This window comes from Styela clava, chromosome 2 (genome assembly GCF_964204865.1).
Source record: "Styela clava chromosome 2, kaStyClav1.hap1.2, whole genome shotgun sequence".
Classification (NCBI taxonomy): Eukaryota; Metazoa; Chordata; class Ascidiacea; order Stolidobranchia; family Styelidae; genus Styela; species Styela clava.
In genome coordinates, this window is record NC_135251.1 from 20917707 (window position 1) to 20935764 (window position 18058).

An 18058-nucleotide genomic window follows, 5' to 3' on the forward strand; every position below is an offset into this window, starting at 1 on the left:
AATGACGTAGCTATCTATATAGCTATATAGATCTACATAGATTTTGGGAGTAAACATGTGAACCGCTTTGCAATATTCTCGCTTTTGTGCTTAAATCACTTTTCTCCCCAACTAATGAACAAAATTTCAGTGTTTAAAGACGAAACGAGTCACTAAGATGCCAATCAAATTTTCTTCAAGACAGGGTTTGATATTTCTCCACAAACTTGCTAATTATGTGCATACACCACGCGGCATTACGTCCGACAAGCCCGCCAAAGTCAAATTCGTAGTTCAGCTAAGCCTTAGCGGTGCCAACATGAACTGCTACGTCGATAGAACTTGATTTATAATTTTGACTCAGAGAATTTGAATGACATAACAATCGATTTCTATATAGGTCGCAGAGACAAATGGTGCACTTCGGTTAGTTATTTAACCTTCATGCTTTACCTTCCAATACTCGCTGTTTCAATACTTGTACCATCCCAAAAAACTTCACCTATGTTAGGATATATTAAAAGCACATTGAGGAATATATTTGACATTATCTATAAAACCTGATAATTTTATTTACTAATTTTTCATTTGATTTACCATGTTTTGTGGTTGGTATCGTATGGCTGAAAATGATTTTTACTTGCATTTTTTAAATACTATGAAATTCAAGTTAAAAGTAGAAAAATAATATATTTCTTACATTCAAAAAATGCGATTCAGTTTACAAAAATGAAAAAATTATTTGACATCGGTAGCTATTATGTTTACTATCTATATCAATAACAACTTAGCCGACATTTGAACACATGCTTCGATTTCTGATTGGTAATCGCATTACCTACTTATTCAATGTGAATATTACAAACTATTTTTCATTTTTTCGATTGTAAGAATTCTATGCTGTTCATCATATTTGTAATGATTTTTCTTTTTTGGTCATGCTCACATTGATATTGCTCCTCAATCACAAATCCCTTTATATTCTCATATAATATTCAGTCACGTATTGATTCTGTCCTTTCCATCTTTCTGTTATTCGGTAGTGGAATTCAAATTCAAGGATTCACCCGAAGTTTCTTTGAAATTTGTTTATCAAAATACGATTGAGAAGTGTTGACATATCTTGGCCAGGATTTCATTTTTTGTCTAAATTGGAAAGAAGATCATCAAGCTGTTGTTTTAATATGGTTTATAGATAAAAGAAAATAGTTACCTGTTTTTCAACTTTTTCATTTCCTTCATTTTTTGTCGATGTTTTCTTTGTCTTTTCCATGTCAAGCAAAATCTTGTGACGACAACGACTAAGATAAACACGAGAAGCGCTGATGCTACCATACATAGAATAAGCCATGCAGGTGGCTGATAAATCTTCGATAATATTGGTTCTGCTAAGGTCGTATCTGAAATATATAACAATTTATGCAAAAAAGTCCAAAAATCTAATTTTCAAGTTTTTTTTTGTTAAAAAGGAATTAAAGAAAGAGATAATATTGAGAGTTGGTGGGTTGGTGGATTGTACTCAAAAAGACCCGCAGTTAGAAAAATGAAAGCAATGTATAATGTATAGTAGTTTAAATAAAATCATAAGTAATATTGAAATGACGATAAAAATAACTAGTATTATGAAACAAATCTGTTCTCTCGTAATAGAGCTACCTTGAGTTGTCAACCCTTCGTCGGTTACAAAACTTCTTTCCTTTCTTGGTTTTGTTGTTGTGTCTGGTAGAGTTCTCATAAGTTTCATGATATAGGTTCTACAAGGATGTATGTGTTGAATCTGACCCACAGCCTGCGACAAGATTTTGACACCTAACGTATCTTTAAAATTTGAACCAACATCTACGCCTGTGCGCCCGATCTTTTTCTTTGACAATGAAACTAAATGGTTTACGAGTTTGAAGTCTATCACCAATGACCTTACAATATTTTTCAAATTAAATTCGTCCAATATAATCTTGATTATTTTTAAATATCCCTCAAACGTTTCCAGAGCGGTGAGGTAAACTGATAATTTTGAGTCATGAAAGACTGATTCTGCCAAGATAAGACAGTCTCTTTCGTTCAGCCATTCTTTATGCATTTTTTGATCTGCTACAGCAAGAAGGTATGCAATTGCACGCCCTGTTTGAGAACGAGCTAGAATTTCAGCAAGGGCTTCTATGAAACTTTGTATTTCTTTCTTTTCTTTCTTGAGGAGGTTTCTGAAATCAGATTTATCCAGCATCTAAAACAATGAAACAATACAGATTCATATTAATAATTTCATATTTTAGTCTAATATTGTTTTATTCTTCAAAAATATTTCTACTTCCGAACAGGCTACGCTGATTGTCTAAAATTATCCCGGAATTTTCCATCCATTACTTTTTGCATTACTGACATTACTAAAACCTCATATTTAAAGCTCTCGGCTTACAACTTTAGAAGGTAGGCCTATATGTATATGCAGTATACCAATAGAAAAGTGGTACCTGCAGGTAAAAATATCTTCGTAAAGTTTGAAATAATTGAGTATAGGAATCCGCATTAGGATCGATAAAATTCCATCCATCTGGAAGCAAATCATATGAATCTGAAAAAATTGAATATGAGATCGCCAACAAACATTGAAAAGATTTTTGCATGGTCTGGCATAACGCATACACTCACATCTATCATTCCCAACGAAAGCCCTACACAAATCGTTCCACCTAATAAATTCAGCATAAGGAATGTTTTCCCAAGCATTCACGTTCTTGTTTATTTCTGTCGCAGTGACGAAACAACTATAAGTTAACGGTGATGTAACACTGCACAGTCGCTTTAAACACTTCGTTTGCTCAGCCACATTTCCAATCACAGTTGTAATCATTTGATCGTTTTTCTGGTTTTGCATACAATTTTTTAATTTAGATCGCGGTTTCAAAAATGAAATATGTATCTAAAAACTCACTGGTCATTATGTATTTAAGAAGTCAAAGATTTTGCTATGGTAAAGTATAAAAATAATTTTCTCAGGTCAAGGGTCGAGGGAAATATCCATTTCCAGCAATATTACACTGAAACCAAACAAAACTTGTTTATATAGAATTAACCTGTTACAGCAGCTGCTGTAGTTGTTTGCTCTCTCGTTTCAGTTCTAGCAAATGTTGTTGTTTCCTGCTGTTTTGTAGTTACTGTAGTTGTTGTTGAATCATATCTAGTTGTTACAGCTTCTGTTGTAAAGTTGGGTTGGCAGCTCCTGTAATCTTCCATCAAGGTGAAACGATCATGACATGCACATGTGAATGGTTGTCCTTCTACCTCCAAACATATTTGCTCACACACGTCCTTCGCGTGTTCATCACATTCGTTAATCTCTAAATATCGAGTTTTATTTTACATTCATTGTAGCACAATATATATGTGTGATAAATTAGCAAAGCTTTTACAGAAGTGATATACGTAATTTAGTACATGAATTCATGACCCAACAGAGAAAAGGGTTCCAGAACAAATGGTTAAGAGTCAGTTAAATATCAGTTACGGACTTGAAGATGTGCTGCGTTGCTAACTGTTTTGATGACTCGGAAATGGCGTTGTAAATGCAATTTGTCTTTGAACATGAATCTGATTATCTCAACCAAAACTAATTTGAAGCCCGATTTTCACTTCAGCTACTGACACACAGATTATAATATAATACGTTTTGACATTTTAAGCTATTACCCGGCGTTCTGAAGACGTCATTTTGCAGAGAAAAATAACTAATTCGCGTTGTCATCAAGACTTTTTGTAGATAAACTCAATTATTAATTTTCTGGTTAATCATTGGAATACTAACAGAATTAAATTTTACCCGAACAATTTTTTCCATTAGGTTTTAACCTGTAACCAAGTTCACACGAACATTTGTAACTGCCAATAAAGTTGTGGCATCTTCTCTCACACCCACCATTATTATCGAGACACTCGTCGACGTCCTCGCAACGATTGCTATCAAGCTGTTATTCAGACAAAAGAAAAATTTGAGTTAATAACGCACTGCATTTGTTCTGTTTTTTTTTACTGTATTTAAAGAAATTACACCAAATTTGGTCTTTTAAGGGGATACGCAACAAGCGCGATGTTGTTGGCATCGTACACAGCATTTGAGTGGTAGCTGTATAATTAAAAGGGCTCCTGGCGGGACTCGAACCCGCAATCTCCGGTTTAGGAGACCGGCGCCTTCTCCTTTAGGCCACAGGAGCCGGCCAAGGACCGTTTTTCCAGATCCAACATAAACCCATTTTGAAAAAAAATGAGGAGAACAAATCTCCTTCTTCTTTATGACACAATCTTGTTGTTTCTTTCAATAAAACAATGAGCATTGCACCCCCCATCAATATTAACTACTTTTCAACTAAAATATTCTCTTCTATTCAGGCCAGAATCGCAAAGAATCATATCCCATCGGGCATGGGTGGAATTTTTTCAACCGGAACTGCGAAATATAAAGGCTGCTCGTGCTTGGTTTCGTAGTAAAAATTATGCTTAAAATATCGATCGAGAGACGCAGGCAGGCAGTCAGCTGCTCTTATATCGATTTTACAACGGGTTGAAAATGCAAGAGAATAATATCGATCCTGGTAGAAGAGGGAAAGAATAATATGTGAGAGAATAATCAAGAAACTAAGAAAAATATGATTTCGAGAGAGAATCGTGCAGTGCGCGGGCGATTAGCAGCGACGTCTTCATTAAATATTCATTTTTTTGAGGCAATCGTACACTTGACATTTAAAGACCCATCCAAGGACAAAATTGCGCTCATTATGTTATCTGTGGAATTTAAATTATAAATAGGGAAAAAAATTACCCAAAACAATACGAATTGTCCTGAAGCGACAAGCACAGAGATTACAGATTGCATCTCTGAATTCATGATTCCTGGCCTCAAATATCTGGTTAAAACTGGATTTTACTGAATGAAATGCTTATGCAATGACTTACTTTGGTAATATATCCATTTTTACATTCACAATTGTATGATCCCGGAATATTAACGCAGACTCCGACGTCTTTATCACACTCGTGCTTTCCAATGCTGCACTCGTCCACATCTTGTGGAGAAGTATTAAAAAATTAAATTAATTAAGGTATAATATGAACAAAGTAACCTAGACTAATAATAATCAGTCCTTTATTCCTCATTACAGTCCTTTATTTTTATTTTAAACAATGACGGCAATAAAAGGTAAATCAATAACTAAATTTGCTCCATTCAAGTATTTATAATCACCTTCATTTATATATCTGATATGTGGGCTTAATTCTGGTGATTTCTCAATTATCATAATTCGACGGAAGAAGTCGTTAGAAGTCTTACATTTAATTTATCTATCTAAATTTTGTTATTATTTTGTGTAAGTTGTCCACAGATTCCTTCAGCAACTATGTGCTTTCTTGAAATATTGCCTGATTCGAAATCGTGTTTTTTGTATGCTTGTATTTTTGATTGAGTAAATCTCACTAATTATGTCCCGTATGCTACTGCAGTTACGTTCTTATCTAATTTATTATCCATTTGACGATATGTGGCGCGCCCAATATGGGCATAAGAATGGAGCGTCTTGTTGAAGGAACCAAAATGTGTATTGTTCAAACGATTTTGTACAGTCGCAATGTTTACAACTACAGTGTTTAAATATATATACTGTATATATATTATTTATACTGACCTATGCACTCGTATGGATTACTGTCTTCACTAACACGAAATCCGTCCAAACATTCACATAAATATCCACTAGGTTGATTTACACATTTTGCATTTTTACATTTGTGCGATTCTGGATCATCAGATGGTAGGAGGCATTTATTTTCGTTGAAACACGTCTCGCCATTTCCCTTTTCTAAAGACGGGGGACATTGTCCACAAAAATATCTTTTTTCGAGTTGAACTCCGTCTATTTCTTCTGCTTCAGGGGACAATTGTTGCTTTTCTTCACATTCTACACGACTGAAGCACGGCAATTCGCTTAACAATAAAAAAAGTTGCTGATCCAATAGTTCTACAAAATTTTGCTTTTGAATTATGAAGGGTGTTTCCATTGTTTTCGTCAATCTCAACCATTATACACTACAAGTTCGTGATCTAATAAACTCTCGAAAACAATTGTAGATCTCCCCTAGCAAAAAATTTACCTTTTGCTTTGAATTCTTTTTTGACAATAGTATAGTCAAGGCTTGCTAAACTTTTAAAGAATTAAAAAGCAGAAAAAAACTCAACACAAATTATACATGTTTTATAATTGGTATACCTGCAGGGATTCTCTACTTCTTCACAGCGCAATCCTACAAATCCTTCCTTACATTTACATCCAGCGTTTTTTGATTCAGATTTAATCGATGATTGATTTTCTTCTTCATTAGAAGAAAATACACAAGTGCCTTGTTTCTCTTTGCAATCACACACAACGATCGGTCTATGCACAAGAATTGTTTTTCCGTCTTTATTTGTCATCGAAATTTCTCCTATTGATTTTGTTTCCTTATTATTTATTCTGTAGTACACAAATATAAAAATAAGAATACCCAAGTATATAGCATATTTTTTTTTCACCAATCTTGACGCATGTTTAGATTTAAACTACATTAATCTGATTTTAAATGTTAGTGATTAAACTAAAAGATTTTTTCAGCGACAGATATTTTTCGAAAATCCGACATTTTATATAAATATCGGATCTCACTTCGAAGTATATAACCCATTCGACGACTTTTTCATATTTTTCCCATTCAGCAGCACGTCGTCCTCGAATCCTGTGATGTTGATCTGAACGTTGTAATTGTCAGAATCTACATGTTTTGCTTCAATAACTGGTTGAATCTTTGCCGGAAAAGGTTTCTCTATAACAAATAAATTGGTAAGAATAGGTTTTTCTTGAATGACTGACTGACTAGTTTACTTCATGAGATAAACTATCAAAACATGTAAATCATCATTCGTATTGAGCATGAACTACAAAAGTATTATACAATGATTATGAAATATTATTTTATGGATCATACACATAAAAATCTCAAAAGCAGCCCTGTTGACACCATTAAAGCTAGTTATTATTGAGGATAAAATAACTTCTATTTGAAATATTTTCCTAAACTGGGAAGTACGAAGCATTGTTTTTTCGACAATGAGAGACAAGTTTATGATTTCTGGTTTAAATCTAAGCTAGTGCGATGATGGAATTATGTCTGATATTAAAATATATAGGTAAGCGATGAACACATTTTATATTATAAACAATTTGTTTAGAGTAAAATTATCATTCATACTAATCGAATCTGTAACTTCAATTGCTTCCTTAATTTCAGGGGTTTTATCGTTGACATCTCTGACTTGTGATTTCTTTTCTTGCGTTAAATCAACTTCGTCCGTAAAGAAAGCTTCGCGATCTACAGTTGTATTGAAATGAGAAGCCACACTTCGGAGGTCACCTAGGTAATTAGATATATGATGTTATAAATAAACTTATTTTTGCTATGAATCTGAATGTTATTTTAATATAATATTTATTGTCTGAAAACTTGTGATTTGGTATTATATATTATAAAATGAAACTTACATGGAATAGACATTATCTTTTTGAATGGCTCAGCTTTTGCGTTTTTGTAACACTTTCCCTGTTCTGTTAGCAGGCCAGAGACGAAAGAGGTATTTGTAGCTGCCATGGAAGATGGAATCAAGATTGTATATTTTAGATTTTCCCCACTGGAAATATTCAGATATATTCCTGCGAATAGATATAACCTTGTTTAAACAAAATGAAACAATTGCAGAGTTACGGCGTTGTAAATTGCTTTATATTAATTGTAATCTTTGATCTAGATGTGATATCCTAGTGAATTTATAGTTATTTGAGGCATGCTACTTTGGCCACGAAATACTTCTTAAAAATGTTCAATGTTTTTGGCTGTACAGTATTACAAAAACTTTTCTTCAAGTGCGTCCCTTATAGACGTACTGTAAAAGACAGTTCAGTATCGTATCTTGTCATGCAGTGCTCTGCTCATTATAACATTAAAAATTGGCGTTCCCGTAGTATGTGAACCATGATGTCGGATACCGGAACTTGGTATGTATACCAGGTTAGAGTTAGGACACAATTTTATTCCAAATTTTCTTATTTTAGTTCTATTAAGAGTTCGGGGACTAGCCAAGTGACTGCCGTAGTATTTGTACCTGAAATTATGGCCTAATCTGGTACACATGCCACGTTCCGGTGTCCGCAATCTTGGTTCACATACTACATGAGCATCCAAAAATTACCAAAATTATTGCTTTGTACAAGTGGTACAAAATCATGAATAAACGGCAAACTCTAAAAGTGATGGGATGCATATTCTAATAATTTGATTATGTTGCAAGGTTGCTAAGGATAAATAAAATTTTAAAACTATACCTGAACGAGTAGCCAATGAGACGGATTCTAAACCGCTTGCTACCGGTTTTGTTTTAAACAATACTTTATTATCGAAAACATCTATCGATTCACAATCTATAGTATTTAAAATACACGACATCCCGCGTGCTTTGTCGTTGTTGTCAACTTTTATCGTGTAATTCAAATATCGAAAAGCAAGTGATTTTAAAACCCCATCTGTGAAAATAATTATCAAGTAAGTTACTATTTTAAATTTTCTAAAATTGTTGTAAACTGAGTTTTTTTTTCTGTTTGAGTAGATAAATAAATGGATTGACAATATATTACAGCGAATCAGAATTATTGAAAGCAAATCCAATGGTTTGTTAGCCTGAAGAACACGGTGTCCTGAGTTCTGGTTTAAGTGATGTGAACAATATTTTAAAAATTCCGCCGTCAAAAGGAAACCCAGTTAAATTTTCCGTATGTAGAGCATAGCCTACTTTGTGACAAAGTACATTGTCGTACACCAGGTAAGTATTTTAGTCTAATCATATGAAAGTATTATCCTGCAAAGTACACAGAATGGCAATTGGGATGGATGGAGACAACAAGGAATATCTGGGGGTACTTGCAACTCAAGGAGTCTATAATGACCAGGACCTTATTTTCCAATTACCTTCATAATGACCGATAAAATCAATATTGCCATTGCTTGGAGTTCTGATTTTGAGAAGCTGATATTGGCCGGTTCCGCTTATCTCGGTCGATTTGCTTCCAAAGTTCACGGTTGCTCCTCCTGACTTTCCAAAAGCTTGAAATCGAAAATGTAGATAAGTGTGGTAATGGGGTACGATGCAGATTTGTTGTAACAGGTTGATCATACATGATTATACTTCATTGAATATAAGTAGAATATACAACAGCAGCGTCTGTCATTCAGGTCATCGTAAATAAAATTATATGATGTATTTCATTATTGTTCTCTATAAAGTCGGACTAAGTGGGTGTGGAGCTATACATATGCTCTTTTACGCAGGCAAATAACTCAAAATGCAAAGTGGAAATGATAAGCGGATAGTAATACACGATTGGTCATTAAATAATCCTAATTAATAAAGTGGAGTATTAATTATTTTCGATGGTGTAAAATTATTTGATATTCAACACGATTACTAAAAACAACATGAACTTTGGTTATTCAAATTGAGCCCTAAACAGTCTGAAACACAGTCTGGCGTACAACTCAATAAACGTATGCCACAGTTTGAGGCTCATGCTAAGTCAGTTTTGATACATTTTCTCATGTTTAATACCACATACCTGCTCTAGGATAAGTGTAGTCATCTGAATTGGTTGCTGGACGTATACGTGTGAAAAGACTGCAAAAGAATTCATTCTTTGTGTCCCCACAACATAATTTCTTTTTATCTGCTTCGGCTTTGTCACTAGTTTTGAAGAAACCGGCACCTTTGTCCCAAGCTTTTATTCCAGAAATGAGGGGAGAATCTTTATACGTTTCAGTTGTGCGATAACAGCATTCTATATCTCCTTCTGCGTAGTATAATATATGTAAAACTAAAAATCCTAAGAATACAATAATTTATCTAATATCACTGCCAGCGTTCTTGTTTTTCAACTAGGATTTTCGTGTCAAACATAAACGTTTAATTGCAAACTCGACTAAGCCAAGTTATATTCGTAATTCAATTTCTAAAGCAAACTAAACTGTTGCAATTATTCGCAATCAAATGAATCGCAATCTATCAAATGGATGGTTTTTAATTATCTTTGGCATGTAATTGGCATGAACAAAAAGTAGCTCACTTCCAATTTAAGTTCAAACCTGACTCAAAACAAAAACAATCAAATTGAAGTCTGTTCATACGGAACGCGGCCTCCGTACCCATACCGGTACCATTATACAAGTACCGAACTGGTGAGTTACCGCATACGATTTTCAGGTAATTAATAATAGAATAATTTTTTTGCCTTCCGTGTCCATATATTTGAGCATAGCTTTCTTATTCATCATCCGCATAGTATATCAAAGTGTCAGCAATTAGCAGCAAACTGTGTAGCCTACCTCCGTAATATAAATTTTTTTAGCAATTATGTTTCACCTACTTTGTGCTACTCTAAATGACCAAGCAAAGCACTGTCTGTCTTGTTCTTTTATGGTAGCTTTCCATAAGATATCTCGCAATAGATTTAGATGATCTAGAGAAGGTGGGCATTTGCGCGATCCAGAAGGGACATCGCTACCAATATCTCCATGGTTTTCTCGATACCAATTGTAGCAAGACGCTTTTGTACCCGGGCTCGCATTCAGAGTTAAATTGTACGAGTCAACTCCAATGGTTGATGTTGCGTTGAATGGTATCTGAAAACAAGCAGTAGAGATGGTAAATAATAAATTCTGGTAAGAATGACTGCAAAAATATCGATGCTCACCAAATCAATGTGGTAGATGGAAGTCGTATTTGGCCAGTGATTGCCGACATCTTCCGAGTACGGATACTGGTGTTTATTGATTTTTTCTCCAAATATGATATATCCCACAGTGGCTGGGTACCGATCAACATCTTTAGGTATGTCATACACTGGTTTCCATGTCATTGCACCGTCTTCATACAACGTGATTATGTGAGTTTCAGTTCCATCGGTTGCAACAGCAATTTGGTAAGTTACTTCCTGAAATGTATAAAAGAGATTTTACAAGACTATGTGCAGGATTCAATATCGTACATTTGTTGTAGTATGTTTGATATAGGATACACGTACCTCATCATTGAGTTTCGTTGGCCATGGTGGAATCATTCTTACCCATGTGACGACAACAACAAAGTTTGGAATAAATTTTTCTGGTAGTAGCTTGTTAATTCTCATATAAACGTGCATTTTCTTCAATTCTTTCTTCTTAACTTTGCCTCTCTTTATTCGGTTACCATGCCAACTTAAATCATCATACACATGTCTCCACATCTGCAAAAAATATAAATTTTGAAATAATCGTAAAAAGTTAACAACCGTACATTTATTGGACACGAAATGCACATATTGACCATTTTGCTAAATTCTTCTTGTTATTGTTGTTTTTATTGTTTTGGTGAGGTTTTTGGTTGTTGCTGTTGTTGTTTTCTTTGCAACTAATTGACCAATCAATTTCAAATTTTTAGTGCACAAAAATGGAAGAAGATCTAGAAGTCTTTTGCGCTTAGTTTTGTTCAAATTTCCAAAATATCAGTCTGACGGGACTAGATATTTCATTCAAGATTATACTGTTTTCTCCTATTAGGGTAAAAGTTTTTTTTATTCTGTCACTTTTTATCGTCTCGGTAACGCTCATTTCAAAATAGTGTTTTCGCAACACATCGTTCTACACCTACCTTACTGCTTTTTGAAAATTTGGCATCAGCCCAAAATGGTGCCATGATTGCACAAATGTAGTTGTGAAATTCTCCGCCCATAACGTTTTGTTTATTTTCTTTCTTCAAGTCAACAGGATTTCTGAAGGTCGGCTTTCGATCATTGTCGGCGCTAGATGGCAGTCTAGTAACAACAACTACGCCATTTTCTGTTGCCTGAAATATCAATTAGTTGAATCTGTAAGCATGTTGACGTCCATTGACACGATCGTGAGCATTTTATCGGGGAATTCAATCTTATTCTTTGTACAATTATAGCTATCAGATTGACGGCTGAATAATTTTGTACGAAGAGCCTATAATTTTAATACTATCACAACGTAATTTGCATACTACTGAATATTTGATTCGTATTGCGTAGTGCAAACTCAAATTGAACTATGTAATGCAAATCTAAACAAATTAAATCCTCCATTTTAGAAAATAGTATTTACTGCGATGCCAATCAAGGTTGTAATGCTGGCTTGAATAAATTATGATACTGGGTATCTTGCAGACAGGACGTTTTGTTCAAGTACGATAAAAAATTAATATTCATGGGGGCAGTGAACGGGAATGGAAACATACTTATAACCGAAAACCGCATCTGACGCTTTGTATAAGTAAATGCTCTCAATTTTAAGTGACGTTTTTTACATAAATACACAAATAAGACGTATTTCCTACGCGAGTTGAATATTTTCTATTGATAAATTCATAAGAACAGGCGCATTTTTACTTTTTTGTTGGGACTCAATTTGCGAGTGTCAAAATTTAAATAAACCACTATTATATATTTTGGACAATCAAAATGATAATTATTGAACTATTGATATCATAAAGTTAAGCAGAACGTCTTAGCACTTGTATTATAATCATGATACAAGCTATTCGTTTACGATTTGACTGAATGGAAATTGGCCTGTTTGGTGTATATTTCCCATATAAAAATTTCATATACCCAACCAAAAGTAGTATTACACTTACGTAAACTGTTTCACACGTAAATGCATTTTCTCCATCTTCTAAAGGTAATCCTGGGGGCACTGGAATTAGTGGCGTGACGCGTTCGCCTGTGGCACGCGATATATCTGTGACTTCATCGTCACCAGCTGGATATCCGTATTGCATTAGCCGTGATTCTTTCGCACAAAAAGAATAGTGGAAAATTGGTCAAAGGTTTTCAAATATTTCAATAATCAAGTAATGAATTTTAAAAATGCAAGCTAGGGGTTCAATATCTTGCGAGTTTTAATTAGCATAAAATAAATCCTTGGCCCTGATGTTTGTATACGATGAGTATAGAATTATATCTTTATTTTTGAGAGACAAGAATTTTTCTAATTTTGTTATTACTCGGTTATCAATATATTACTTTTTATATTTTGGAAAATAAAAATCAACTACTTTTGCCTGGAGTATCAAATAGAGAGTTAATTTGCAAATTTTCACCATACGTTTGGACATGCATCCGCGTGTAACTGACGGCTCAATGTCTTTTAATACTTTATTAAAGTCGCATCTATTGTTTCAGATTCCGCATTCATCATTACAAAAAGATTGCAAAATAGCACCTTACTTTAAATGACGCATAGGCACATTTGCAAATTACCAGAGTGGAACATAAAAAATAAGAAACAGAGACCCTGACTTTGCCATCCTACCTTTACAATCTCCGGTCATTCCCGTTTGATTTGCTGATATGCTTCTGAATCCATCTTTGCAAACACAGTTATATCCTCCTGGTTTATTATAACATATTGCGTTTTCATCACATTGATTTGTTCCATCGTTACATTCATCAACATCTGGGACGTAATTAGAAATTTTATCAACTTTTGTCGACAATCTTATATCATAGGCTTTTTACTATTTTTTAAAAATTCATTTTTCCAGTGGCAATTAGTTGTGTTTTGCGTGCGAGTTTGAAGTATGTCCTAATTTTGTACGGTCTAACTCATTCATACTTCAATTATTTTGGTGCGTCTAAGGATGTGCTTACAATGGTAAGGATGTTAATTAGTTTTAAAATGAATTGTACCCTGAAATTTGTGAATGAAGATATTCCTATTCCAGGTAATAATGATAAAAACTCTGTGATATATTTAAAGAAAACAAATTATAATACCTTCGCAAACATGCCCATCGCCTTTAAAACCTTTATTACATTGACATTTAAAACTTCCATCCGTGTTCAAACAAAATCCGTTCTGTCGATCACAAGTATGAGTTCCTGCGTCACATTCGTTTACATCTGCGACAAAATTAACCGAAATTGATAAATGAATACCATAAATATATTTAAAAGATGTTTTGTAGACTAATATCCATTTACCATCTGTTTATAAAATTAATTTTTTTATGACTTTTCGAAAACTCTTCGTACTACATATATGTTGGAATCGTTATAGTTAATTTTACTAAAATATGGAACTATTTAGAGTTAGACTATTCAAAATATAGTTGTCAATGCTGACGTTGTCTGCGTTTTTGAAATTTTGCTAAATCTGACATTTATGGATTCTGTGTATTATAGTCAGGTCCTCCCGGTATTTAACCAGGCATAATATTTATTTTAAAAATATAAACAAAACTACCTTCACATCTCACAAAATTTCCTTTTTCGTCTTTTACTTCAGTGACACCAGCAAGGCAGGTGCAAGAATATTTTTCGTATCGGGCGGAACAAAATGCTTTATTTGAGTTTTGTTCACAAATATCTGCTGAAGTATTGCACCATCGAAATAAATTTTCGTGACATTTTTTTGGAAAACACTCGGTGGTCTAAATTTTTTTTAGCAAAATTGATTAATTTTACAATCGGTCCTTAGATTACACTATTATACATATATTGGATAGACGTGGGGATACTTGTCTCTAATAATGCTATATTTTCTGGATAAGTTGCAGGAACGCATCATCTTTATTTGTGTTTCTCCATGTATTTAAGTATTTGAAAACTGATTGAAGGAGATCGAAGACGAGTTAAAAAACTAAAGGACAAAAATATTGTGTTCTAAACCAAAGTGTATTTTGTACACCTAGATACATTTTTACTTTCAATTCATTTTAAGATCTCATTTCGAACTGGGCCTTCTAAATAGCATTAGAAGCAGGCTTCATTCCTATTAAATTATTTTATTGTTTAGAACATATTTGCAACAAAAAAATTAATTGTATTTTCACTTCTATAGAGCTTCCTTCACACATCATTCCTCTCGGAGTTGGTTTAGGATTGTCACATTTTCTTCTTCGTACTATAATTCCGCTATCACAAGTTGATGAACAATTATTAGTCGATGTCCAACTACTCCAACCTCCGTTCGCTTGTGTTTAAATGTAACATTTAAAATTTAAATCAACTTAAATTTTTTTTAACATGAAATGCGAGTTCTACAGCACCTACAACCTACAGAATTCTGTCATTGGTCATTTTTTACATTTCCCTCACATAACTGTGCTTAAATATTTTCGCATTTTATATTTTTAATAATGAAAACATCTCTTAAGTTTTGATTGCGTTCTACAAATTCAAATCACATCATTGAGAGGGTTTTAGAAAACAATGGGGACGTATAGTTCATCTGAAACCGTTGAGTATTGAGAATGAATTTTAAATAAATGAGATATAAGCTCCCTCAAAAAAAAAAAAAACTAAACTCAAGTTTAAGCAGTCTATTAAGACGTTGAAAACGTAAAATATTTTCTGTAGGAATAAAATGAGACAATAGATAAGATAGAAATATTAAAGTTACCTTGGTCGCAAAGTGATCCGTAATATACAGTCTTACCACAGTCGCAATGCAAACTGGGGTCGGTATCAACACATTTCCCGCCATTTTGGCACGGTAGGTCGCCTTCTTTACAGTTGATGGCATCTTAAATAAAGTATTATATTCCGAGTAAATGTACACTAATATAGGTTCGTGTAGATGAACAGATATAACATAGCGTTCCAGAATTTTCATAGTTAATAGTTAAATTTAGGAGGAAATTCATTGCGATTTTTTATTGTGAGGTATCAACTTTTGTACGTGCTACTAATACTGCTCAATGATATGCTAAGTTTCTAAAGCGACAACTTCGTATTCTACAGTACACAATACAAGTGAAATTGGTAATTTTATTGTTACCTTTGCATTTATAAGGAAGTCCGCTCCAACTACCGTTTTCCATACAGTATCGGTATTTGTTTCCACTAACAGGTTCATACAATGGTTGACATTCATAGACAGCTTCGCGTCCTGAAACGGTCTCGACTGATTTTACTCCCTTTTCAGGCGGAGGGCAATCTGGAATATAGGTAGGTGAAAGTATATCTGGATATGGCAAATTTGTTCTTAACTTGTACTTAGTTTATATTTAAGATCAAGTTTTTAAAACAATGTTCACATCGAAATTGTTATCGAGGTTCTTTTTTTCTCGAATGCCGTAGTCTGAGCTTAAATCTTCTACCACCATATACCAAAATTTTGTTCAAATCTCTGATTCCTGAATTTAAATATTCTACTATAAGGAGCATTAAAACCATCTTTTCACGATTTTTTGCTTCTTTATCATTATGATAAAATATAAGGCGCTTTAAAATGTGTTTGCTCAATACAAGTCGAGGCTGTGGATTCGGATAAATTTACAGTCGACTCCGATTCCAGTCTCCGGATTCCGATAATTTTGACTCGGACTCCAGCTCGAACTCCGCGAAAATCAAATGTTGATAACTTGGACTCTCTGCGCATGCACGCCTTATATTAACAGTGTATTAGTTACAGTGCTTAGTTAACTTGATACCATGTAGTTGCAAAAACTTTCGACTTCTTTTATTGTCAATAAAAGTTTGGAATTCCTTTTCAAACTGTGGAGAATACAGAATTTCTACAATGGACTCCAGTAAGTTTAAAAATACGACTACTACTCGAGCCGAAACATGCTAATCTCCAACTACTGACTTCAATTCGCCGATTCTAAATCGTAGCAAGTATGGCTTCAAAAAATCTACGTATACAAATAATTTTATTTCATAGATAATGGGATTTCTTAATCAATTTGCTTTATTGTTACCTTCAACGAAACATGCCAATGATAGATAATTCGTGTCTTGATTCTAATTATCTATCATTGGTTTAAAAACCTATTCCCAGGAATTAGACAAAATAAGTTTATAAAATAAAATTGAGAATTTACGATGAAACGAATGATATATTAATAAAGGTAAAACACAACACATTATTATTGAGTTCGTATGGTAACCTGGATAGTTGAGTTTTACTCACCATACAAACTCCAAACAACATTTGCATAAGCAATAAACATGCCAACTGATAATAAAAATCTCATTTTTCTATTCTTTTCCACTTGGTCATCCTATTTTCAACCTGTAGACAACAAGACAACTGCCTGAACCAGCCGCCTCAAATGCCGACTATACCACATGGGCATTGATGCGATCCGTTTAAAAGAAAATGATCATAATGCTTCCGTAATGTTTATTACAGATATGAATTATTAAAATTCATTTCATACGTCTACATATATTGTGAGTCACTTTGTATTTTATTTCGTATTGTAATCGTCACAATACTGCATAACAAAATCATGAATTTCGTTGAATTGTTAGTTATCGTCCTCGGGACTACTTTCAATTCAGCTTTCAACTACGTAAACTAATTCTAAATTTGCTAAGGTTCGTATTTTGCGTTGGCTTTTTTAAATGGCGCAGCAGTTGAGTGCTATTAACCTTGCATTTCAACTATAATTTGATTTCCTCTATTCTCTTCTATTATTTACTATTCAACTCACTAATAATATAAACTTTATTTTGAAAAATCACAATGATTTTTTTTTTTCATTTACATAAATACACTATTTTAGAAATAAATTATTTAATACAAATAAATAAATAGCTCTCCTGCTGTCTAAGAGTTATAGTAAAGTATATTTGGAAGAGTAATATTGTATTACAGACCTGCCATTAGCATGACATTCAATTTTGTTATATATACATTTGGACTGAATTTAATATATTACTGCAAGCTTATAATGTATTGGTTAATGTATTGTCGAAATGAGGAAAATTGAGGTTTTCCACATTCGTTGATTATATGTACTTGTGGGCCGATAAGTTGACAAAAATAAGGTGGAACTGAATTAAGTGTAGTTTTATGGAGAGTGCAGGTGTGTGTATTTTGCTACCCGTCGTACAAGCTGAGTTGTAAGTCAGATCTTTGATCCTACGCCATTAAAATTGATTAATTTGATATCATATGATTGAAATGTGCTTGGTTTTTCAGTTACGACTCCACGACAACAATGCGC

At 33.6% G+C, this 18058-nt stretch overlaps 1 protein-coding gene and 1 non-coding gene across 2 annotated transcripts; both read right to left on the reverse strand.

The window, feature by feature from the left end:
- Position 1: 1 nt before the first annotated feature.
- LOC120336532 (mucin-like protein) lies at positions 2-17200 on the reverse strand. Its single transcript, XM_039404227.2, has 27 exons — positions 17017-17200; positions 15880-16038; positions 15502-15624; positions 14933-15072; positions 14344-14530; positions 13875-14000; positions 13411-13554; positions 12734-12888; positions 11729-11923; positions 11124-11324; positions 10794-11033; positions 10467-10722; positions 9663-9893; positions 9019-9153; positions 8379-8576; positions 7542-7709; positions 7252-7413; positions 6669-6825; positions 6237-6479; positions 5655-5953; positions 4927-5036; positions 3797-3941; positions 3054-3317; positions 2451-2551; positions 1636-2203; positions 1193-1379; positions 2-1125 (listed from the first exon to the last, which is right to left on the reverse strand). Exons 1-27 carry the CDS (start codon positions 17078-17080, stop codon positions 1035-1037), a joined length of 5049 nt encoding a protein of 1682 aa, XP_039260161.2. The 5' UTR covers positions 17081-17200; the 3' UTR covers positions 2-1034.
- On the reverse strand, positions 4115-4187 carry Trnar-ccu (transfer RNA arginine (anticodon CCU)). Its single transcript has one exon. It is a non-coding gene; the product is annotated as a tRNA-Arg (tRNA).
- Positions 17201-18058: the final 858 nt, after the last annotated feature.

Bases quoted from the DNA above. Each gene is read 5' to 3' on its own strand.
- LOC120336532 (XM_039404227.2), bottom strand. From the start codon at position 17,080: ATGAGATTTTTATTATCAGTTGGCATGTTTATTGCTTATGCAAATGTT. The intron at 14,531-14,932 runs GTGAAAATACAA...AAAAAAATTTAG, and splicing joins GTGAAGGAAGCTCTATAGAA to ACCACCGAGTGTTTTCCAAA. The intron at 1,380-1,635 runs GTAGCTCTATTA...TATATATTTCAG, and splicing joins CGAAGGGTTGACAACTCAAG to ATACGACCTTAGCAGAACCA.